At 40.2% G+C, this 24,441-nt stretch overlaps 2 protein-coding genes across 4 annotated transcripts in view; one reads left to right on the top strand and one right to left on the bottom strand.

Annotated features, from left to right (window-relative positions):
• Nucleotides 1-24,441, bottom strand: part of DIXDC1 (DIX domain containing 1) — a gene marked incomplete at its 3' end in the record, with an annotated part of 79,020 nt that overhangs the window by 34,386 nt on the left and 20,193 nt on the right. The window contains exons 2-6 of one of the 3 annotated variants that reach the window (XM_081279646.1): nt 14,209-14,338; nt 11,044-11,169; nt 8,742-8,973; nt 8,062-8,169; nt 1,479-1,591 (exon numbers count right to left, since the gene is read on the bottom strand). In XM_081279646.1, the coding sequence (XP_081135772.1) occupies nt 1,479-1,591; nt 8,062-8,169; nt 8,742-8,973; nt 11,044-11,169; nt 14,209-14,338 (709 nt within the window). Of the gene's footprint in view, nt 1-1,478; nt 1,592-4,764; nt 4,900-8,057; nt 8,170-8,741; nt 8,974-11,043; nt 11,170-14,208; nt 14,339-24,441 lie in introns of those variants that run through there. The other 2 variants (XM_081279645.1, XM_081279647.1) reach the window with 2 other exon arrangements.
• On the top strand, nt 4,998-6,576 carry LOC308641237 (uncharacterized protein; the record flags this gene model as incomplete). Its single annotated transcript, XM_081279648.1, has 2 exons — nt 4,998-5,356; nt 6,323-6,576. The coding sequence occupies 2 exons, from the start codon at nt 4,998-5,000 to the stop codon at nt 6,564-6,566; spliced, it is 603 nt and encodes a 200-aa protein (XP_081135774.1). The 3' UTR covers nt 6,567-6,576.

The following is a 24,441-nucleotide window of genomic DNA, read 5'->3' on the forward strand; positions in this document are numbered from 1 at the left end:
TGCCAGATACAAAGAAAGAAACTGTCAGGTGTAATGAAAACAAAATTCCTGTTGGTTATGCTAGAGTTTTAGAAGGGAGACCATGATTCAATATTCCTTTGATTCCTTTGCATCACGACTGAACCCCTTTCACATATAACACTGTGTGAGTCACACAGGAAACAAACTAATAAAAGCATGCTTACAAAACTGTTTAATATCACTCCCTGGTTTTATTTCCCTACCCTTAAGGCTTCTTTGCTCTGGTTTTCTCATCTATTTTATCTTAATTGTATTCAGAGTAACTTAAAATTCATCATGAAATAAAAAAAAGAGTATAAGCTCTTGGAGTAAATGTCTTTATTCATAAAAGGAGTATAATAATTCCTCTGGGTTGTGGTAAAGATTAAAAGAAGTAACTTATGGGTGGGGGATGTAGCTCAGTGGTAAAGCACTTGCTTAGCATACACAAGGCCCTGGGTTCAATCCCCAAGACCATAAAACAAACAAAACAAAAACACTTCTGTGCAGGGACTGGTGGTACCTGGTTCCGAGCAGGCACACAATAAATATTTTCCTCCTCCCTCTGCAAGGTCCCAGGAGTTTCTGACTCAGTAGTATGACTAGCTTTTTGGCCCTGATGGTAGGACTGAGGGGTAAGAAAGTATGGAAAAATTTAATTACAGCTTTTCTTCCAAGTACTTCGGTTTCATTACAACACTTATGAGTGAATGAAATTCAATGTAACTTTTATGCTATGCTTCTTCTTTGCTTTTCTTTATGTTTAGGTTTAAAAAAAAAAAAAAAAGGAGACCAATGAGACTGACCACGAAGAAGCCTAAACAAAGGGAAGTCTTTGTGGTCTCTCTGTAGCCCTCATGTCGAGCCTGATGTAGACTTGCTCTCTAATGTGTGTTCTCCATTCATACTCTACATTCCTGGCCCTAATTTAAGTTAGAGAAGTACCAAAATTGTTTGTAAAAAAATAGGAATAATAAAAGTTGTTGGGCTGGGGTTGTAGCTCAGTGGTAGAGTGCTTGCCTAGCACGTGTGAGGCACTGAGTTCAATCCTCAGCACCACATAAAAATAAATACACAAAATAAAGGTATTGTGTGTCCATCTAAAACATATATATATATATATATATATATATATATATATATATATATATAAATTTTAAAAGTTGTTTACCTAAGTAAGGCTTCTAAATGTTCTAAAGGTCCCTAAAGTCCTTTCCTAATTAATAGGCAGCCAGGTAGGAAAGGGCCTATCTATGCTGCTGCAAGATTTTTGACAGCTAGAATATCAGAAAGGACAGTAAGAGGATAACTACATTAATTGGCTCTTGGGCATTACAGCCCTCCACAGCTGACCCCACATGCACAGACCACAGAGAGGGACAAGGCTAGGGAGCTTAGAGGTAGATAATCAGGACCTCCAAATGCTTCAAGTTCAGAGACTTTCCTTGAGCCAACCCAAGCAGGCAGACAGACAGTACCTGTTCTGTTCTCTATTCCTTCAGAGGGAATAATCACAAAATCTGCCTTCTCCTCCGACTGTGTTATAATGGACTCACTCTTTGCACTGTGAATTGGACTAGGTGAAGTCAGGCTGTGATTGAAGAAAAAGGAAAAGAAGCAATTACTACAGTTGTTCAGAAGCCAACTTTCATAATTTATCCCAGAGAGAAGTCTTAATCATCTTACCCATAGTGCCTAACACAGCATCTAACCCATAGTAAGAACTATTTATTAGATGATACACTTGTTTAATGAATAATCCAGTCCTTGAAAGTCTTTTCCACAACAAGGCTGCCTTTAAGCATCACTGATTTGAGAAGAAAATTATCAGGACAGGTAATCTAGCATTTAAATAACTTTAAGATTTTGTTTTGTTTTGTTTTTTTACCTTTCACTACCTCCACCATCACCATTCCCCAAGCCTGTGTTCTGAGACAAATGCCAGCATGTGTCTTAGTAGCTTTTGGAGCTAGAAAAAAACTTTTATTTCCAATACACTGATCTCTTACACAAGCAATACCAGCAGAGTGATCACAGATCAGCTCTATCCCCAAAGACATAGGGTCAGGATAGCCCGGGGTAGAAATTGCTGGAATGAATATAGTGTATACAGGCTGAGCAGAGGGGCAGTGATTTATCAACAATTGAGCCAGAAAATAAGGGTAAGATGTCAAAAGGAGAAAGATCTGCAAGGAGTAGTGAAATAAGTGTTCACTTGATTTACTCCCATCAAAGTAAATCATTACATATCTCTGCCGCAGTATTTTCAAATTGTCATCAGAAACCTCTCAATAATTCTTAAGTTCTGATATAACTACTATCCTTCAGAGGCACTGTTCAGATTTTCAGGGAAGAGGAATTTTAAATCTTTGGAACCACAACAAATAATAAGACTAGATGGGAATGTGAGGCTGATGCTTCGGTCTGAGAGGGATAAAGGAGTCTGAAGAGCCATTTCTCCCTGCACTGCACCTTGAGAATATCAGCACTGAAACAATCTCAGGGGCTGTGGGGTTTGCAGGCCCAGCCCCCTTATAGAATTCCTTCCAAATTCATCACCCAGACAACAGTGAAAGTGTCTAGGATTCACTGACCCACTTAATGTGCCCCTGAAGTCTTCCAGACTAATCCTCACAATAACGATCAGGAGTTAAGATATCATCTTCCTAGAAACCCACAAAAAACAAGAGCCAACCACAGTGAAACAGCCAAAGACTTCAAAACCTCATGTAAAGCAGCCTGAGGACTAGGGTCCACAGCTGAAGTGTTTTGGTGGATATGACCTTAGTGAGTACTATATTCTGTTGCTTCTCAGAACTACAGGAAAAAAAATTTATAGTTTTGTGCTACTCCACATTTAAAAAAGTTGCTTAATAATATGTATAGATCTACAACACAAACAGGCAAAAGGGGTAAGGAGGATGAGAAACAATGAGTGCTTTCCAGAACTCCTGTTCATCTCTCACCATCTATGCAATCTGAGTTTCAGACCAGCATGAATTAAAATGCTGGAAAAGCTCTCAACTAAGACTGCTATGTCATTTATAAGATTTATGACTGCTCAATAAAAAATGACAAAATCATAGAATTTGCAGGGAAATGGATGGCACTAGAGCAGATTATGCTTAGTGAAGCTAGCCAATCCCTAAAAAACAAATACCAAATGTCTTCTTTGATATAATGAGAGCAACTATGAACAGAGCAGGGAGGAAGAGCAGGAAGAAAAGATTAACATTAAACAGAGACATGAGATGGGAGGGAAAGGGAGAGAAAAGGGAAATTGCATGGAAATGAAGGGAGACCCTCATTGCTATACAAAATTACATATAAGAGGTTGTGAGGGGAATGGGAAAATAAACAAGGAGAGAAATGAATTACAGTAGATGGGGTAGAGAGAGAAGATGGGAGGGGAGAGGAGGGGGGATAGAAGGGAATAGGAAAGGTAGCAGAATACAACAATTACTAATAGGGCATTATGTAAAATTGTGGATGTGTAACCGACGTGATTCTGCAATCTGCATTTGGGGTAAAATTGGGAGTTCATAACCCACTTCAATCTAATGTATGAGATATGATATGTCAAGAGCTTGGTAATGTTGTGAACAACCAATAAAAAAAATTAAATTAAAAAAATAAATAAATAAAAAATAAAAAAAAAGATTTATGACTGCTCAGGCCTCAACATTTGCCTCTTATAGAAATGGGAATCCAGGTGCAGAAAGAAACCTACAACAGCTGCTCCTCTTTGAGGAATAAGGCAGCCCGGCTTTCTCAGCTGACAAGGTGCTATTGCTGACATGTTCCACTGCCTGCATCTGGCTGGACTACAGGAGGTAGGTGCCAGACAAAGCGAGGACGGGGACAGAGGTAGTGTGAACTTAGGATGCTGGAAAACTGCTTTCCTAAAAGCGCAGACGCATGCTCCGTTCCTCCTCTTCCTCGTAAGAGAGCTGTTCCCCATATAAGGGCAGAAGGGGGCGGATGCCTGGATAACCAACCCCTTTGGGGGCGTGGCAGAGCAGCCAAAGGAAAACAACATTTCTTTTTCTTGAATTGAGGCTGCCTGGGTGAGGCCAGAGGTAAGACCAGGAAACTAGATGGCCAAGTCAAAAAAGGGGAAGGACCTGAGAGAAAAATCCAGAGGCGCAGGCCAGAGCAGGGAGGGTGCTGCCTCCCTAAGTATTTCACGGATAAAGGAGGTGCATTAAATCCTCTACCTCAGGTCAGAGTAAAGTATTTTAATGCTAATTAATTCTAAGACTTTGGCTCCTCCCGGACTAGTTTAAAAGACATAAAACAAACAAAAAATCCCCTACTTGCTATCATAATCCTCTCTGAGGTCAGAGAACAAATGATTACAAATCAGGTCCAACTGGTAATATTTTTTTAATTCCCACAGGTCTAATCTCTCTCCAATGTTAATTTATTAGACAAGAAATCCCCACGGCAAAGACCCTTCAAATTAGACTCAAATCAATTTTTTTTTTTTTTTTTTTTGTAGGCGATGGGCGATAAGGAACAGTCCTGTCTCCTCCCGAAGACACCTCCTTTAGCAGAGACAGAAAAGGGCCAGTCCTTCCTCTATAGCTGGCTCCAGATGCCTAGAACCACCGTATTTTATAGTTATAATCCCAGGCCAGCAGCCTGTCCTCCCCAATAAAGCACCACGACTGATTCCCGTCTCTGTGGCCAACAGCATCCTCCAGTCCTGGCCTTACTCCCACCCATGCCCCCACCTGCAAAGCCCAAGTGGCTTCAGCTCACCATTTGACCTGGGTCCCTCCCATGGTCCCCCTCCTGGCTCGGGCTTCAGCAAGCCTGCTTCTCTGGGTGAAGTGGAAGGCTGAGAGTCACAGCTCTCCCAAATTCAGGCATGTCTCCCCGCTCTGGGGCCCGAAGAACGACTCCCGGGACGAGCCAACCCGCGGAGAAGCTGGTCCCAATTGCCGGAGAAAGTATAAAGGGCAGAGGCCGGCGTCTCGGCACCAGAGACAGGGATGCTCCTGGGTGTGAAGCGCACTGTCCCAGCAGCTCAGACTCTGCCGCAGCCCAGCCTCGGAGGAAGCCGCCTCCTCTTGTCGACAGCCCGTTCCTGGCAGCTGCATCTTAGTCTCCGCGGCCGCGCGGCTCTGGGCATCCCCGGAGGCGGAGGCATCTCAACCCATCTCCGACCCGGAGAGAGGCTCCCAGCAGCTCGGGCTGCGCGTCGAGTCCCCAGCCGCAAGCGCGCGGGCGATCCCGCTCCGCACCGCCTCCCCTATCCCTCCCACCTCATCCGCCTCCCTCCCGAACCTTCCCAGGCTGTCACAAGCGACGAGGCAGCGCTGGGCTCGGACCCAAGCCGCTCTGGGCAAAGGTAGGGGTGCGAGCCGGGGATAGGGGCGGGGTCCGGGCAGCGGGGGACGGTTTGGAGCCCCAGGATAGGCGGGGGAAGGGCGACGGGTCGGAAGAATCACCCGGAGGGCTCGAGTGATCCTGGTCCTAAGAAGCGCAGATTGGAAATCGCTGCCGCTCCATTGCGACCCCTCCCTTAGTGGACCGGGTCTAACGCGCAGGTTTAACCGGCAGGGAGCCCAGCCCGGCTTCCCGCAAGAGGGGGAAGCTAGCGGGGTGGAGACTCAGGCTGTCCCTAGGAAACCCGTTGGACGCCCATTTCCTCCCACCTTCCCCTCCGGCGTTTTATGTTTTCTCCTCCCTCCCCCGCCCACTCCCCCCCCCCACCGCCGCTCTCCCCACCAAACTGAGGATCTTTTTGCTAGGATACAGTGACAGGCTGGCCCGAGGTTATGGAGCAACAGGCGGGCAGGGCTATGCCCGGGGTGTCCCTGGAGCTCCAAGGAAAGGGGATCAGACCTAAGGGGCTATCCTTCCTATCTTCCGAGCCACTCTCCGGACCACCCACACCCCTGGGTCTCCCGGCAAGTCTCCTATCCCCTTCAGGGGTACTCCCTGGGGCGGGGCGGTGGGCGGGGATAGAAGTGCCAGGGCCTGCTGGTCCCTGGTAGCTGTGAGAAGCCCACTCCTTCCCTGGGCACTTCCGGAAGAAAAGGCAGAGTGTGAATTCTCAGTGAGTTGAGTGAGGGACTGGCAGAAGAAGAAAATGGCAAAATCAGGAAGGAGAAGAAAACAAAGGAGAACGAATACAAATTATTCTCCTCTAACCCCTCTCATAGAACAGTGTCCTGAGCAGCCTTCTTTCCAGTGGGTCCCTCAATTACAATCTCAGGAGCTCCAGCCCCAATCTAAGTCCTCCTGCTTGGAGGAAGGAAGCAGGTGCTTTCAGGAGGAGATCCATTTCCTCGTCTCTGTCTAACTAAAACAGGCACTGTCATCAGAAGAGTAAAGGGCTTATAGACTGCAGGAAGCAACAGATCTCATTATACAAGGAAATATCTTTTGATTCTGTACCAACTGATAGTCCAAGCAGAAAAACAAAAAAGCAATGGTTCAGATTGTCATTAAAAGCACACATATTGCTCAGTGGTTATGGGCTTGCTTTTGGGATGATGAAGATGTCTTCCAACGGGATAGCGGTGATGGCTGCACATTATGACGATACTAAATGAGTGTGCTAGATTGTATACTTCAGAATGTTTAATGGTTGATGTATGTGCATTTTATAAATAAAAAAGAACACCTCTTAAATGTGAAAATTTTAAAGTTGATCAAGGTTACCAGTATATTAAAATGCTGGAAAGAGTTCCATATGACCTCAATAAATTAGAAAATGGTCTGTCAAAATAGGATGGATTTTTATGAAAGAAAGACATAAGAGAAAAAAAAACAAATATATAGAAGGAACAATTAGGCTTAAACAGAATAGACTTCACCGGTTAAGGTACAAGAAAAAAGTCACTACAGCATAAGTAAAGTATGATTCATCAATAAAATGAAATTAGTAAATAAGCTAACATGATCTGAGGATGTGTTTGCAGGAGTGTGATTTACATGAGTCAGGAAAATAATCTTTTTCTTTCTCTACTTTTGGCATTGGTCAGGCTTTTATTAGAGCAGTGTCCTGTTCTGGTCTCAGCCCTTGGTTCTAAAGGAGACTGAGACAGCCTCTCCACCTAGAGTCATAAACATTTTTAGCCCACTCAAATACATACTGATCTGCCACCATTCCCAGCCCTGAAATTGAATATTGGAATACTCTTAATGCTTCAGACAACTCTGCTGAATTTCTTTTCTTGCTGTGAGATTTATACAGCTTTCTCCAGACATAACTTAAGAGTCATACTCAGGATCCAAGATAGTGCAATGAAACTGGCTGTCATAAACATTGGCAGCTGGTACACAAATGTCAGCACCACTAGGCTGGGATCTGACAGGTCCCAGGCATGCCCCCATGTGGTCACAGCTAAGCATTGGCACTGAGGCTCCACAATTTCTCTGTGTGAAAAATTCACCAGCCTCATTCACCTCCTGTCAATACAAAATCACATGCAATGCTGAGGGCTCTCTTTTAAAAGTCAAACTGAGGATAGAAAAAGAGGTTAGGGAGCTGGGGGTGTAGTTCAGTGGGAGAGTACTTGCCTAGCATGTGTGAGGCACTGGGTTCTATCCTTAGCACTGCATAAGAAAACTAAACAAACAGGGAGTTGGGGTTGTGGCTCAGTGGTAGAGCTTGCGTAGCATGCTTGAGGCATTGAGTTCGATCCTCAGCACCACGTAAATGTAAAAGATATTGTGTCCACTTGAAACTAAAAATATAAAATATTTTTAAAAAACTAAACAAATAAATAAAGGCATGCTGTCCATCTGTAACTATAAAAATTTTTTTTAAAAAGAGGTTAGGAGGGCTGGGGATGTGGCTCAAGCGGTAACGCACTCGCCTGGCATGCTTGGGGCACTGGGTTTGATCCTCAGCACCACATAAAAATAAAATAAAGATGTTGTGTCCACCGAAAACTAAAAAAGAAATATTAAAAAATTCTCTCTCGAAAAAAAAAAAAAAGAGGTTAAGTGTCTTAGTTGCTTGCTGTTTTGCCACCTGAAGTTGAGAACCCTGAGAATACCCAAAAATTCAGCTGTAGTGTAAGGAATCTGAGGCCAAATTACCTGGAGCAGCTCGACTCAGAAGGAGACCTTTGCTGTCCTTCATACTGCTGCACCAGTGCCCGCACACTCCAGTATGGATTCTCAATCTCCTCATCCATGCTACTGTTCCTAAAGCCAAAGAGTAAAAAAGGGGAGAGTATCAGTTCTTCAAATCAGGTTAACTCTAAATGTACTGATACTCTAACACTCTGTGAGCACCATAAGCAAGAAAATGAATAAGGCAAAACCCCGCCTCAAAGAAATCTAGTAGGGAAGGCAGGCCAAAAAAAAAAAGGGGAATTTCATCAATCTCTGCAACATTTCAGGGTTGTTCTCTCCCTCATCAGATGCATAATCCCCAAAAGACTTTCTGCCATGACTCTCCAGGACAGCTTAGTCTTCTGGATATATACCAGGGTAGATCCTCCCCCAGACGGACTAAAGTATTACTCCTACATATCTCTCTGTGAACCAGAGAAAAAACGTACACATATAGTTCCCTTACATTCTAGTAACTGCAAATAATCATCTCAAACAGAAATAAACTTTTCTCTTGGGCTACCTTCCCAAACCTCCACTCCATGTTCTTTTCTGCAATGTGGGGCTGTTTATGTGATACTTCCAACTCCTGTACTGTATTGTCTAAGAGAAGAAATACCAGAGAGAGATATCAGTTTCCATCCCCAGATTTCTACTCTTACCTCTGTCTGTATCTGAAGACATCCCGTCCTGATCGTGACATGTCATGGCACACATCAGCCAAAGCAGCAGCTGCTCCTTGAGCCACGGCAGTGGCACAATGTGGCTGGTGACTCTGTAGAGGGGCTCTGGAGTCCTGTCCTTGGCTCACCATCCTGCTAGAGCCAGGTTTGAAATGAGCTGCCAACGCAAGGACCAGCCTCATGATGGACTTCAGGTTTCCTTCCACAATATCTGAAGGACCAAACAGACCAAGAAGTCCTGAGAAAGAAGCAGTGGCTGAAGACTTGCGTTACAAAGTGCTAGTGACACACAAGAAAGGAAGTCAAAGTCTTGGTCTTCACAAAGCCATGTTCAACAAAGGAAAAAGAAGGTCTAAAAGCAATTACATAATAAGTACAATAACATTCAGATCACAGAAGTACAGAAGTCTTTGGGAGCTCAGAGTAGAGGCATCTTAGAGGGCTCAGGGATATATTCTTAAAGAAAGTGAGTCCTCAACTGAGACTTGTTTGATGAAGAGTGGTCCATGAATGAAAGAAGGGAAAAAAGTAATCTGGGAAGAAGGAAAAGTAGGTTTAAAGGGCCTGCAAGTGAAAGAGCTGTACTGTCTGACATAGGAGCCACAAGCCACATGCTGCCACTAAGCAGTTTAAATTTCACTACTCTTGAATTGAAATGTGCTCTAAGTACAGTACTTACTTAATACACACATAAAAAATGAATGACAAATATCTCATTAGACTTAGTACAAAAATAGAATATGAAACATCTCAGTAATTTTTGTACTGATTTCAGAATCAAACAATAGTATTTTGAATATATTGAGTTAGATAAAGTATCATCTCATTAATTTTTTATAATATGGCTATTAGAAACTTTTAAGTTACCAGTGTAATTTACATTATATTTCTGGGGCTCAGCTTTGTGGTGAAGGAACTGAGAGAAGTTCAGCATGGACAGAGTACTGGATCCAGAGGAAGAAGGGAAAGATGAGCAGTGATGAAGAAATAGAGGTTGGTCATACAGGACAGAGTAAGCCATAGGAAAGACTTTGGATTTTATTCTACGGGCCCTCAATGCAGAGGAATATCATAAGCATAAATTCTTAGATCATTCTGGCTGCAGTATGGTAAGCAGAAAAGGAAAGGGAAAAAATCAATGCAGCAGGACTAATTAGGAAACTGTAGTGCTTCTCCAGGTAAAAGACAATGATGCCCTGAATGGCAGGGTTCCCTTAAAAATAGCGACTTTACTGGGCCAGATCCCCAAGCCCACTCCACATGGGGACCAGATCAAAGATATGGCTCTCTAAATTCTGCCCTAGAAAAAAAGGCAAAAAGTAATGTGATAGAACTGGTGAAAATTAACTCAAGGTAAAATTCTATTTATTTAGCCTCTTAACCTTTTAAATATACAAAACTTAGAAAAGGATTATTTGATATGTCTTCTGAGTGTTCTCAGTGGTTCAGCATTTGCCCACCTGAATGACCCCTACACAAAGAATTCCAATAATCCAACATGAAAGGAAGGCTCCCTTCTGACTCCATTGTCAGACAGGCAATCAGACCCAGAAACTGAAGCTGCAACAGAACTAGATCCAATCAATTCTAGAGAAACAGCAAAGGATTAGGGAGCCTATGTTTTCTAAGGACACCTATATTGCTCCTTCTTTGCAGCCTGGCCAAACCCACCTGGGTCATGTCACTACAGAAGAGGGCATATTCAGAGGCCACAGAGCCCCTTCTATCCTGCCTGGAATGTATTGATATTAAGAAAATGCTATAAAATATTTTCCTTCTAGAAAACTGGGAGAAAAAAACACGTTATGATAATGTGAAATAATATTTGGTCAAAAAACCCAAGGAACTTGAAAAATATTATCTATTTCCATTTTTGAAAACTTAGACATTCTAAAATTACTATCATAATTTTGTCATTTATTTTTGTACAATTAATTCTCCCATATATACTCAAGGAGTTCTGTATCCAACTACAAAGAATAGAGAACTATCTCCACCCAGGTTTCCACAGCACTCAGATTCTGATAATCACTCCATCCCAAGAGGATAACTTTTGTTATGGAAAAATGACATGAGGCCATTCTACAACCCTTGGCTAGCTGAGAATGTGGCTCAGTGGAAAAGCACTTGCCTAGCATGTACAAAGTTCTTATCTCCAGCACCAGGGGAAAAAAAAAAAAAAGAGCCAGTGGCTACACAACCAAGAGTGTTTCTTCTAAGACTGGCAAACACCAGTAAAGCTGAGTGTGTTCATCCACCAAGGATGTGAAGAGACACCAACCTTTAGCTGAAGTCTGATGCATACGAATCTTTTTGGAGGCCACAAACTGTAGTACTTTCTCCACATTATTCTTCATCTCTTGTTGGTTACTTGGACTCAACTGTACCCCATTCAGCTTTTCTCCTGCTGTTAGAAAGGAAAAAAAAAATACACACACACACACACACACACACACGTTACATGGAGAAATATTATCAAAATTACACGGCAACTAGACACAAAGGAAGGGAATATTTGATGTGGAAGAATAAAATTATCCAAAAAATATGAGTAAATTACATCCTGGTTTTTGTAATTTGGATGGGGAAGAAGAAAATGAAAGCCTTTGGGGGGGCCTTCAAATTTTTATATCTAAACCCATGGACCTATGAAGGTAGTATATATACATTTATTCATTCAAAAAAATATTAAGTAAGCACCTGCTGTGTGCCAAGCACTGTTCATGGCATTGCAGAGAGCAGTGAACAAGAAGAAACACCTTTCCTTGGGGAGTTTCCATCTCTAGGGATGGCAGATTACACATAAATGCTTAATATAATTTCAGATAATGAATGATACGTGCTATAAGGAAAAATACAGAGGGCTGGGGATGTGGCTCAAGCAGTAGCGCGCTCGCCTCGCATGCGTGCGGCCCGGGTTCGATCCTCAGCACCACATACCAACAATGATGTTGTGTCCGCCGAGAACTAAAAAAAATAAATAAATATTAAAAATTCTCTCTCTCTCTCTCACTCTCTCTTTAAAAAAAAAAAAACAGAATTGTGATCATGGCCTCTCTGATAATACATTTGTGCAGAGACTGAATAAATGATGTTAAGACTTAAAAATATTAAGATGTTAAAATTTGAGGAGGAAACATTCCAAACTAAGAAACCACAGGTAGGATCAAGCTCAGCATATCTGAGGCTTAGGAGCAAGACCAGTGTAGCTGGAGTGGAGTAAGCACAGAGTCCTGGGAGAGGCCAGAGAGGTAGCAAGGCCAGGTCCTGTAGGGCTTTGTGGACCACAGTAGAGAGCCTAAAATTTTATTCTAAGTGTAATGAGAAGCCAATGGAAAGTTTATTTTATTTCATTTATTTACAACCCAGGAGAGCTTTACCACTGAGCTATATCCCCAGTGCTTTTATTTTTTGAGACAGGCTCCCATTAAGTTGCTTAGGGCCTCACTAAGCTGCTATTGCTGCCCTCAACCTTGCAACCCTCCTGCCTCAGCCTCCTGAGTCACTGGTATTATAGGCATGCACCACATTACCTGACAAAACCAATGGAGAGTTTAAAACAAAGGACTAATGGTCATCTAGTTTATGTTTTTTCCAATTTGAGTTTGTGTATATGGATTAGGCGAAGAAGACAAAGGGAGATTAGTTAGAAAGATAATGAAAATATTCATGACAGATAATGATGGTTTGGGCAGAGGAAGACATGGTAAGAAGTCAGATATTAAGTATATTTTAAATATAAAGCAGAAACTACATGTAAATGATTAGGTTTAAGCCACAAGAGAAAGAATTAAGAATGATTTCTAAGTGTTCTGCTTTACTGACTGGTTGAATGGCAATGTAATATTTTCCTTAGATGAAAAAACTTGGAAAGGATCAGTGAAAAGAGAAAATCAAAATTCTGATTAAGACATGTGATGTTAGAGCTGCACACTAGACATCAAGTAAATATGCTGAATAAGAAGCTGAATATTCATATCTTCAATTCAAGGGAAAGTTAGTGGCTAACCATACAAATTTAGGGAGATAACTTGAGGTTATTTCTATATAGCAAAGTCACAGTGGAAAGTAGGGTTCAAGGGCTGAGGATGTAGCTGAGTGGAAGAGTACTTCTAGCATATGAGAGGCTCAGGGTTAGAGCCCCAGCACAAGAAATTAAACAAGATAGAAAGAGGTTAATTCTGGCAGCTGCTATTAGTATTGGCGTTGTTATTATCATTACAAATAAATGTGCTGATGAATTCACCAGCTGTCCCAACAAGATAATGCCTGTTGCAAACTTTGCTTCTTCCATACCACTCGTAAGCCCTACAGCCCTCAAGGACTCTAAGCATGGTCCATTGACTAATACAACAATAAATGTTTGAGTACCTACTAGGTCCCCATGGTTAGAGGTTGTGGAGATAGAAAAAAAAATGATACTGTGCATTCTCTTAAAGAGTTCAGTCTTTACAGAAGAAAGGTAGATAAATAAACAATTACCACAAGTAATTACTATTTGGTAAGAAAAACAATTGCAGGGCCGGGATTGTGGCTTAATGGTAGAGTGCTTGTCTAGCATGAGTGAGGCACTGGGTTTGATCCCTGGAACCACATAAAAGTAAAAACAATTGCAGAGCTATGGACATAAAATTACAGTAACATCTAGCAAAAATGGTGCCAGGGTTTCAAGAGCAAAAACCCTTTTATGTAGTGAGTATTAGAAAGGAGTGTTTTGCTGGTAACATCCTCATTTTGCCTGGCTACTACTTCCTTTTCTGGTCTTGGTTTAGACATCAGTTCTTCTGGAAGGCGTCCATTTAAATGTCTATCTATCTATGTATCTATTTATACATTCTAGAAATTGAACCTAGGGGTACTTAATCATTGGGCTTTAGCCACATAACCAGCCCTACTTATTTTTTATTTTGAGACAAGGTCTTGCTAAGTTGCTGAGGCTGGCTTTGAACCCAAGCTGCTGAGATTATAGGCATGCACCACAACACCCAGCAGAAGTCAATTCTATTGGCAGGCTTCAATTTAAACATGAATTCTTCTGGTCAGCCATCCCTGAACCCCTCAGACTGGGAAGGGTGTCCCTTCTATGCACTTCTTTCTGTGTTCATCCCATCAAAGCACCAAGCACATTAATGGAACTGACTTCACTTTCCAAACTTTCCAATTAGATTGAGAGACTCATGAGAACACAGACTGCATTCATTATGTTCCCAAACTTAGAAACAGTGCCTAGTACACAGTATTGACCAATGAAGAAATGATTTAAGTTTTGCCAAGTATCTTGTATAACTAAAAAGGACAAATGAAAAAATTTTAAAAAAGAAAAAAAAGTTTGGCAAGTATTTTTTTCTCTACTTCCACTGCTATATATTCTAAAGAATCAACCTGCGTCAAAGGGCATATGAAGGATAAAAATCTATGGTAACATCAGAGTCCAGGGCCAACTGACCAACAATTTCGATGAGATATGCCAGGATCACCCCATCGCGGAGATCCTGTCGCAGGTCCTGCACAGGCCTCACTGATGGCCTCTTCTTCAGCTGTGCATTCACCCAGGCCACATAGGCCTGGAGCTGTTGCTGGAAAATAAAAAGTGGAAATGAGGGAAAGGTAGCATATTAGTCTTATTCCCTATCCTGCACCTCTAAGGCCGCATGAGAGGTCGTAGTATGGTGAACAATCTATATCCAGAAGAAGGAGATTTTAAGGAAAGAGAGAAGAAGCTGGTACAGGCCATACCCTCTAATTTTATGCTAATCTCTAGGGATAAGCTACCCTGTGATTTAGATGACACTGGAGAGATAGAAAAGGAGATGAGTGCTTAAATTATTGTCATTCCTCCTCTCCTTGAATTTCGCTCTGTTGACAGGGCTAGACCCAGGACTCCAGCCAGTTTTCAGGCATAATCACTGCGGCCAGCAACCCATTATGCTTTCCAGTAACAATCCTTCATGCACCATATTCACAATGGACTGTGATACTCATACAAATTGATCCTGTGGAAGGAGAGATAAACAATAACCCAAGCTCAGAGCTGCCTCTCCCATAGCTGCTTTTTTCAGAATGAAACTTAACTGAAATCATCTCAAAGTCAACCCAAGATTTATTCTCCTGAGCCCATAATCCGAGGATTGCTACAGAGTTAGTTTAAATCCGCGCTTTATGTTGTCAAAAAGGATCTGATTAACTAAAACCACCACAAAGAAGGAAAAAGAAAAAGGATATAGTGAGAAGGGTATAGTTACTGAAGACTGAGGGGCATTTTCATTCACTTCAGACAAAGTTAAGGCCCTATATTATCAGAAATCTGCCAGAGGTCAGATGTGATGGTCCATGCCTATATCCTTTGGGGCTGGAAAATCACAAGTTCAAGGCCAGATTAGGCAACTTAGTGAGATCCGATCTAAAATTGTGAGCCTGTTCAGATATTAATTAATTAGTAAAATTTTGATGAAGAATGGAAGTTTTATATAGTTTCAAAGTAACTCTCTATAGTATATTTATTCATGTGAAGGGGTAAAAAATCTTACAGTGGAGAAGTCTGGCTGATACTACTTTAATCAAGCTATGGAAAAGACTGCTGTCAATAAAGGACAAACTGCAATGGTGCAATAACAAGAATAAAAAGTCTTCTTCCTTCTCTGAATACAAATAGTTGTCCTTCCCCACTTTTTGAAGTTAGGCATGACCCCATGACTTGTTTGGGCCAATGAAATGTGAGAAGTGACATAAGTCACTTCACCTAGACAACTCTGAAATAGGTAAATGGCTTTACATTTAATTTTTATTTATTTATTTTTGGGGGGAGTACCGGGGACTTAATCCAGGGGCAATTTACCACTGAGCCACATCCCCAGCCCTCTTTTATTTTTTTATTTTGAGGCAGGGTCTCAGTAAGATGCTTAGTTGCTGAGGCTGGCCTCAAACTTGAGATCTTCCTGCCTCAGCCTCTTGAGTCAGTGAGATTACAGAGATAAACAATAACCACCATGCCTGATTACATTTTCAAAATAAATCAATTTAAGGCTGAAACTGAGAAAGAGAAGCCATGTATTAAGATTTAGGAGCCAGTAGGTGATTAACTACTTCTCTGATTTTTTTCACCTGTTCTTGTTGTGAGCATGTGTCAAGATGAAACCCATGTTGTCCTCGATTCATTGACTATACTAAAAATCCCTCCCAATTCCACCCTGTTTAGACATATAGAATGATAGAAAAACAAATAATTGTTGTATGAAAAATAAATAAAATAATAAAATTTAAAAAGAGCTGGGGACGTAGCTCAGTGAAAAAGTGCTTGTCTAGGATGTGCAATCCCCAGTACTGGGAAAAAAAAAAAAAAAAGAAGAAAAGAAATAAAAAGAAACCTGTGAAGCTCTACATAGGGACAATATAACTCATTCCAAACGCTTGTTCAACCTTATATATTTCATATTTTATCCATTAAACAGAACTTTTATTCAGAAGGTTATTATGATTATTTGGTCAGAAGAAGAGCCAACATCTAAATAGTATGTAAACAAGGTCCAGGCAGCAACTCCATCTGGTTTCTAAAGCAGCCCACGATCCTGAACCTAAAAATTAAGTTCAAGGGCTAATTGTCTTAAAATTATAATTTGGTTAAAGTACCATAGATTTCAAAGTCCCAACTACTTCCTTAATTAAATGATGTTGGAAATAACTCACTGGCTGCTTCCTGGCTTAAATTAACTGTCCATTAGTTTCACTCTCTGTCAATTTGTGGGAATAAAATCATTGGGAAAACAGCGCTAAGGTAATCTATCAGCTACTGACAAACTGTAGGAAGTACAACAATCAGGAGCAGGTTGGGGAGTAATCTCATGTTTACTGATTACCTACCATGGAGTTTTATACAAATATATTTAGTTAATGATGTACCTGGCACAGGGCCTGAAACACAACTGATACTTACTAAATGGTCATTATTGTGATCATCACCATCATCATCCAATTCAATTGTGTCCCCTCCTCACCCAGGGGCGCTTAACCACTGGGCTACATCCCCAGCCCTTTCATTTTTTTATTTTGAGACAGGGTCTCACTAAGTTGCTTAGGGCCTCACTAAGTCACTGAGATTGGCTTTAAACTTACAATCCTCCTGCCTCAGTCTCCTGAGCTGCTGGGATTACAGACATAAACCACTGCACCCTGGTGATTCAATTCTTGAAAAAGCACCAGTCTGTATTATCTCCATTTCACAGATGAGGTTCACAGAGGTGATATAACTTCTCCAATGCCCCCATTGCAGATTTAGTACTGAAATCCAGCAAATGCTGTCTAAGCATTTATACCAAGGGTCTCCTGCTATCCAACTCTCTCTGTAGAACAGAAATATAAAAGCTGCACCTTCTGCCTAACAGGACCAGACACCCACCCCCAGGAACTGGATGAGCTATGTAATGCTCCAAGGTCTGCTTGCATCGCACAGCCACAGCTCTTCCAGAGGCACACGAGGCAAAGGTACCTCTGGAGTGAACCATTCTTGTCTGAGAAAAAGGGAGTAAGACCATAAAAGGCATTAAGAGTAACTGCTAGGGTCTGATTAATCGGCTTATATATAAAACTCCTAACCAATTTCTCTCTAATAGCTGTATATAATATCACCCTCAAAACATTCCTGCATAAAGACTCCCATTATCTTCGAGATAAAATCCAATCTTCTTAGCTGCCATTTAAGACAGTCATATGCAGCTAGCCCTTGCCTGTACTCCAGCTTCACCCACTACCCCTCTGCATCTCCCACATTTCAGCTCATCCAAACTATGTGTGGTTCCTGGCATGCTTTCCTGCTGCTCTACCTGCTATCTTTTTCTAAGTCTCAACTTAAATATTACCTTTTCCAGAAAGCCTTCCCTGACTCTTACATATTTCAGACATTTTGAAAGCATCATGTGTTACACAATCAGATCAATAACAATTTGAATGCAGGCACTATATTAAGGATGGGGGCTACAAAGAGCCCCGTGCCTTCAAGAAGCTTTCAGGAAAGAAAGGGAAGAAGAAGAGAAGCTTGCGGATTGGTTGAGGCAAGTGCTATGACAGGGTGCACCGGGAGCTAAGTAAGTATTAGCCCAATATTAAGACAAGCTTCAGGAGGGTTTCCTGAAGGAGGAAAGAAAGAAAGCACTCAGAAGAGCTAAGATCTGAAATACGTTCTATGCAGAGTGTCAATAACAGTTAAAAATTATTTGACTCTTAAGAGTAGCAGATCCTTGGGGCTGGGGCTCAGTGGTAGAGTGCCTGCCTTGCACATATGAGGCACTGGGTTCCATCCTCAGCACCACATAAAAATAAATAAATAACAATATTGTATCCATCTTCAACTAAAAAAAATTAAAAAGAGTAGCGGGTGCTCAACAAATATTTGTTTTAAGCCAGTAAACCATTTGTCACTATTCATTAGGCCAAGACCTCAAATGACTGCAAAAGTTAATATACATGTGGAGTATTGTAGTGCATATCAGTAAACTCAGCAACTCAAGAGGCTGAGGCAAGAAAATTACAACTTCAAGGTCAGCCAACAATACAGTGAGACCCTGTCTCAGAATAAAAACCAAAAAAGGCTGGGGATGTAGCTCACTGATAGAACACCCTGGGTTCAATCCCCAATGCCACAAGAAAAAAAAAAAAAGTTCATTATGAGGGATAAACAAAAATAAGTATTTTCCTTTAGACCAAAATAATTTCTACTTAAAACCATAGCCTTCCCTTCTCTGTAGAATAGAAGTTGTTTCTGATGCAAAACTGATTAGAGGCTCCTAGCCATAACTTTCATGCACATTAATCACAGTTTTCGTCTTCCAATAAAAGCATACATGATAAAAGTTACCACTTTTCTGAATGCCTATTCTACTTTATTGCTTTAAATATATTTTTTCTCATTCTAATCTGCCAGGAAAATGTTAAATAAGGTGAAACAAATTATTTTTAAGGTCATCCAGACAGTGAACCATTGGATTCTGATCTAACTCCCAAACCAATGTTCTTTCCACAACTAAACACATTTTATCTCTGAGGTTTAAATGACTTCACTAAAACTTTCAGTTTGTGCCTTAATCTAAACCACCCTCTTACCACATCCTGGGCTTTAGTATATAGTGTAATAATCTACACTAACTGGCTGTCTCCTAATCAAAAGGTGGTTACCAAATCAGCAGCATTGGCACCACTCAGGGATCTGTTGGAAATGCAGACTCCCAGGCCCCTCCCCAGTCTAACCTACCAAATCAGAACTTCTATTTTAATATGAACACCTAATAACTCACATGCAGAGTTAAGTGTGAATAGCCCACTGTTCCCATACCTGGTTGCATATCAAGGGAACAAAGGAAGCTTTTCAAAACAGACCTTACCCCATGTTATGGTTTGGATCTGGAGTATTCCCAAAGTCTCATATGTTGAAGGCTTGATGCCCAGCAATGTCCAGAGGTGGGACTTTGGGGAAGTGATTAGATTGACAGATTTCTGACCTCATTAATGGATTAATCCATTGATAGCTGGAAGGACTACTAGAGGTAGTGGAAACTATAAGTAAGTGGGGTATGACTGAAGAAAGTAGACCTTCCCTCACCCTTCCTGGCTGCCACGAGCTGAGCAACTTTCCTCTGCCATGTCCTTCCACCAACTGCCCTGATGTACTGCTTCATCTCAGACCCAAAGCAATGAAGCCAACAGACCATGTACTGAAACTTCTGAAACCATAAGCCAAAATAAATCTTTCTTCCTCAAAGTTGTTCTTGTCAGGTATTCTGGTCACAGCAACAAAAAACTAATACACTCCAAATATACCAAATTATCTCCAGGGATAAAACTCAGCTTTATTTGCCTAATCTCTCCAATATGATTCTTCTGGAGCTGACCTGAATCTTTTTCTAGTTAAATATTCCAGTTCCCTTAACCAAAGAATTCATATCCCTGGTTACTCATCAGAATCATCAGCGACGCTTTTAAAAATAATAGCACCTTGGCCCCACTCTATAGTGGGAATTATATAGTCAGAATTTCAGAAGGTGAGGCATAGGTGTATCAATATTCTTTTTTTAATATTTATTTATTTAGTTGTAGTTGAACACAATACATTTACTTTACTTATTGTTTTTTCAATGTGGTGCTGAGGATTGAACCCAGGACCTCGCACATGGTAGCCGAATGGTCTACCGCTGAGTCACAACCTTAGCCCCTGCATCAATATTCTTTGACCTGGGCTGTGCTGCTTCAGTGTTACACGCTTCATGCTTGTGTGTGGCTGCTGCTCTCTAGAATACTCTAAAGATGGAATACTTCCAAACACAGAGTGTTCCTAGGTACATGCAGAGATATGAACCAAGGGGAACCACTCCTGACTTAAATGATTATAATTGCTGGGCACACTGGCACATTCTTGTAATTCCAGTGATGTGGAAGGCTGAGACAGGAGGATTTCAAGTTCCAGACCACCCTGGGCAACTTAGTGTGGCCCTATCTCAAAATAAAATATAAACTTACATCCAGTGAGGTTATAGCACTCCTAGCGACAATTCCTTACAGTATAGAAAAAAAAGTAAAAAATTATTGCTCTTCTGGGGCTGGGGATGTGGCTCAAGCGGTAGAGCGCTGGCCTGGCATGTGTGTGGCCCGGGTTCGATCCTCAGCACCACATACAAACAAAGATGTTGTGTCCGCCGAAAACTAAAAAATAAATATTAAAAAAAATTCTCTCTTTCTTTCTCTCTCACTCTCTCTTTTTTAAAAAAAAAAAAAAGAATTATTGCTCTTCTGTTTTTTTTTTTTTTAAGTCTCAAGCCTTAGGCTTTTTTTTTTTTTTTTTTTAGAGAGAGAGAGAAAGAGAGAGAGAGAGAGAGGGAGGGAGGAAGGGAGGGAGGGAGAATTTTAATATTTATTTTTTAGTTTTCAGCGGACACAACATCTTTGTATGTGGTGCTGAGGATCGAACCCTGGCTGCACACATGCCAGGCAAGCGTGCTACCACTTGAGCCACATCCCCAGCCCCTGCTCTTCTGTTCTTAATCTCTCTGAAACCATAAACTTAGAACCTAATATAACATTCTGGATGTAAAAAATATATATGAAGTGTCTCATTCAAGGCATTTCTCTTTCTTTTCTTCTTCCTCCTTTTTTTTTAATATTTATTTTTTTTAGTTCTCGGCGGACACAACATCTTTGTTGGTATGTGGTGCTGAGAATCAAACCCGGGCCGCACGCATGCCAGGCGAGCGCGCTACCACTTGAGCCACATCCCCAGCCCCAATTCCTCCTTTTCTTTTCTTCCTTCATCTTTGCCTACCAGATCACACTGTTGATTTCACACTTTGAGGGGTCATTTGAAACCCTCAAGAATTATTTATTTATTTATTTTAATTTTATTTTTTAGTTGTAGATGGACACAATGCCTTTATTTTATTTGTTTACTTTTATGTGGTGCTGAGGATCAAAGGTCTGAGGAGTTTCCTTTGTACCTCATTGTGGGAGGCAAGTGCTCTGCCCTTGAGCCACACAACCCCAGCCCTCAAGTATTATTTTTTAATTCATTAACTTTTCATTGTGAAATAACTTCAGGCTTGCAAAGAACAAACAGTATAAAGAGTTCCCTATACTCATTATCTAACTAACCAAATTGTCTACATCTTAACAGAACCACGTACAATGACCAAAACAGGAAACTAACACCAACAAAATACCTTTAACTAGAGAACTTATACAAATTTCTTTTTACATTTTATTTTTAATACATAAAACAAATTATTCATGGTAATGAGGTATCATGTAATGTTTGATACATATATACATTACATAATGTTTAAGTCAGGCTTAAATATATTTATCTCTTCAAACATTTATCATTTCTTCATGGTTTATTCAAATTTCACCAACTGTCCCACTGATGTCTTTTTTGGGGTCCAGGATCCAATCCAAAAATCTCACACTGCATTTAGCTGTCATGTCTCCTTTTTTTCCTCCAATCTGGAAGAGTTTGTCAGTCTTTTTCTTTCATAATATGGGCAATTTTTTGAAGAGTATTGCCCAGTTATTTTTTAGTGTCCCTCAGTATGGATTTCTCTGCAGTTTCCTCATGATTAAATTCATGTTATAGATTTTTGGTAAGAATACTGTGTCCTTCTGAGGGCATCATCTCATAAACCACATGATGCCAATACATCACATTATTGATGAGGTTAGCTTTGATGGCTTGGTTAAAGTAGTGCCTAGTAGGTTTCTTTATTGTAAAGCTGCTATCTTTCCTTTTGTAATTAACATCTTGTGGGAAGATGCTGTAGATTATGCAAATATACTTTTTCTCATCATTACTTTTCCCCATTCATTTTAAATTTAAGATCCATTGATTTTTATTTCCTGCAGCAATTATTACTATAGTGTTTCCCAAATGATGATTTTTCTAATTCTATCATTCATTCTCTATTACTGGGAATTCTTCCCATGAGGATGAACTCTCTTTTCCCTCATTTATATTAATATGAGCTCATGGATAATTTTTAAAATTTATTCAAAAATTATATTAATCCATTACTAAAACTCTTTATGTTGCTGCCCAAATTATTTCAGATTTGGCCACTGAAACACCCTCCTGTTTATTCCTGTATCCTTACCACACGTCCAGATCATTTCTTTTTGTGATTTAAAAAAAAAAAACAGAATTTATCAACGTAACCATTTTTAAGTATACAGTTCAGTAGTGTTAAGTATATTCAGATTGTCCTGCAATAAATCTATAGGCCTTTTTCATTTTGTAATGCTAAAACTGTATACCTTTAGAACAACTCCACATTTTCCCCTCCCCCTAGTCCCTGGCAACCATCTTCTACCCGTCTATACAAATCTGACTACTTTAGGTACTTCGCATAAAAGGAATCATATACTATTTGTCTTTTTGTGACTAGCATATTCCACCTAATATAATGCCTTTAAGGTTCATCCATGTTGAAGCATATGAGGAGTTTCCTTTCTTTTTAAGGCTGCAGTATTCCCCTGGATCATACACTATATAGTTTGTTTACCATTCATTCATTGATGAACAACTGGGTTGCTTCCACCTCTTGGTTACTAGGAGTAATGCAGCTATGGGCGGTGTGTGTGCAAATATCTCTTCAAGATCCTGATTTCAATTCTTTTGGAAATTACACCCAGTGAGGTTTCTGGATCATTTTTGAACATTTCCTTACTTTCTTGCATCATAAGATATTCCTGACTCCTCATCTTTTACTTTTTCTGTCCCAGTTCTAGAATTAGCTATTTCTCAAAAGAACTCTGGTTTCTTTTATTGGAGAATAGTTTTTAGAAACCAAGATTTGGATATAACATACGCTCAACTGTTACTGGGATAGCAATTTAGGTCCTCTCAGCAGATGGAATTAGAAAAATATATATATACACATACTATATCTACCTATCTTGATAGATATGTATATGTATGTGTGTATATGGTGTGTACATGTTTATATGTATGATCATATAATTTATACCATAAATTATACCAATACCTCTTCTAACTTAGCACCACACGGTTCATCTTTTATTTTATTTTTAACTCCTTTCTCCAACAGTCAGAAACCTGATTCTCACTACCCATTTTTACTTATTTGCTCAATTCTAGAATAGACACAATAGTTTTACCTATTCCTTTGTGAAAAATAAATGTACTAATCAGAAAGCAGAATTTATATAGTATTTCGTCTTTAGCCTTGCAGCATATAGTCAAAGTACTGATTTCAACGTTACATAGTTTAGTTCTTTTCCTTTCCATCCCTTTCAGTGTGATTGTTATTTAATTGTAGTACAGTTAGGCTCAATTTTTACTGTTAATAGTCTATTTTGGGTTCTCCTCACATTCGGCTATATTTTAGTTATTTATATTTGGTAGGTAAAACATGGCTCTAAAAGTCAAAACTATTAAATAAAAAAAAAGTCATTCTGGGTGTGGAGATGTAGGCCTGTAATCCAGCTACTCGGGAGACTGAGGCAAAAGGATCACAAGTTCAAGGGCAGTCTCTGGAAACTTGGTAAGACCTTGTCTCAAAATAAAAAATAAAAAGGGCTAGCGATGTAGCGCAGTGGTAGAGCACCCCTGGATTTAATCCCATATGTACTGCCAAATAATAATAATAATTTTTTATATTAATGTCACTTTCTTCCTAGCCCACCCATTTTCTCCATTCTTTGCCCCATTCCCGTCCACTTCCTGGTAGGTAAACCAATCTCATCTGTTTCTAGTTTATCTGTGGAGAAATCAGATACACATTTCCTTATTTCCCATATTTCCTTGTTTATATTTTCATTTTTTAATTATAATAAGTTTGAACCTCTTTTCACAGGTTTTGAAATCTGTTTACATCTTCAGCTTTCATTTTTCTTATATCTCTATGAATTGTCCCTTTTCCCCACTTTTCTACTGAAGTTTCTGGTTCTCTGCCCCTCATTTTTAAGATTTCTTTATGTACTAAGAACATTAGCCCTTTGCTTTCAATATATGCTGCAGAAATTTCCCAGTTAGTGAGCTGCTTTGTCACTTTGTTTATGGTGTTTTGTTTGCTGTTTGTTTTTTCAAGGGATAGGGTTGGGTAATAAAAAGGTGTTGTTGTTGTTGTTGTTAATGTTTTTTAGTTGTAGATAAACACAATACCTTTTTTTACTTATTTATTTTTATGTG

Source organism: Spermophilus citellus, assembly GCF_964194105.1.
Source record: "Spermophilus citellus genome assembly, chromosome: 2".
Classification (NCBI taxonomy): Eukaryota; Metazoa; Chordata; class Mammalia; order Rodentia; family Sciuridae; genus Spermophilus; species Spermophilus citellus.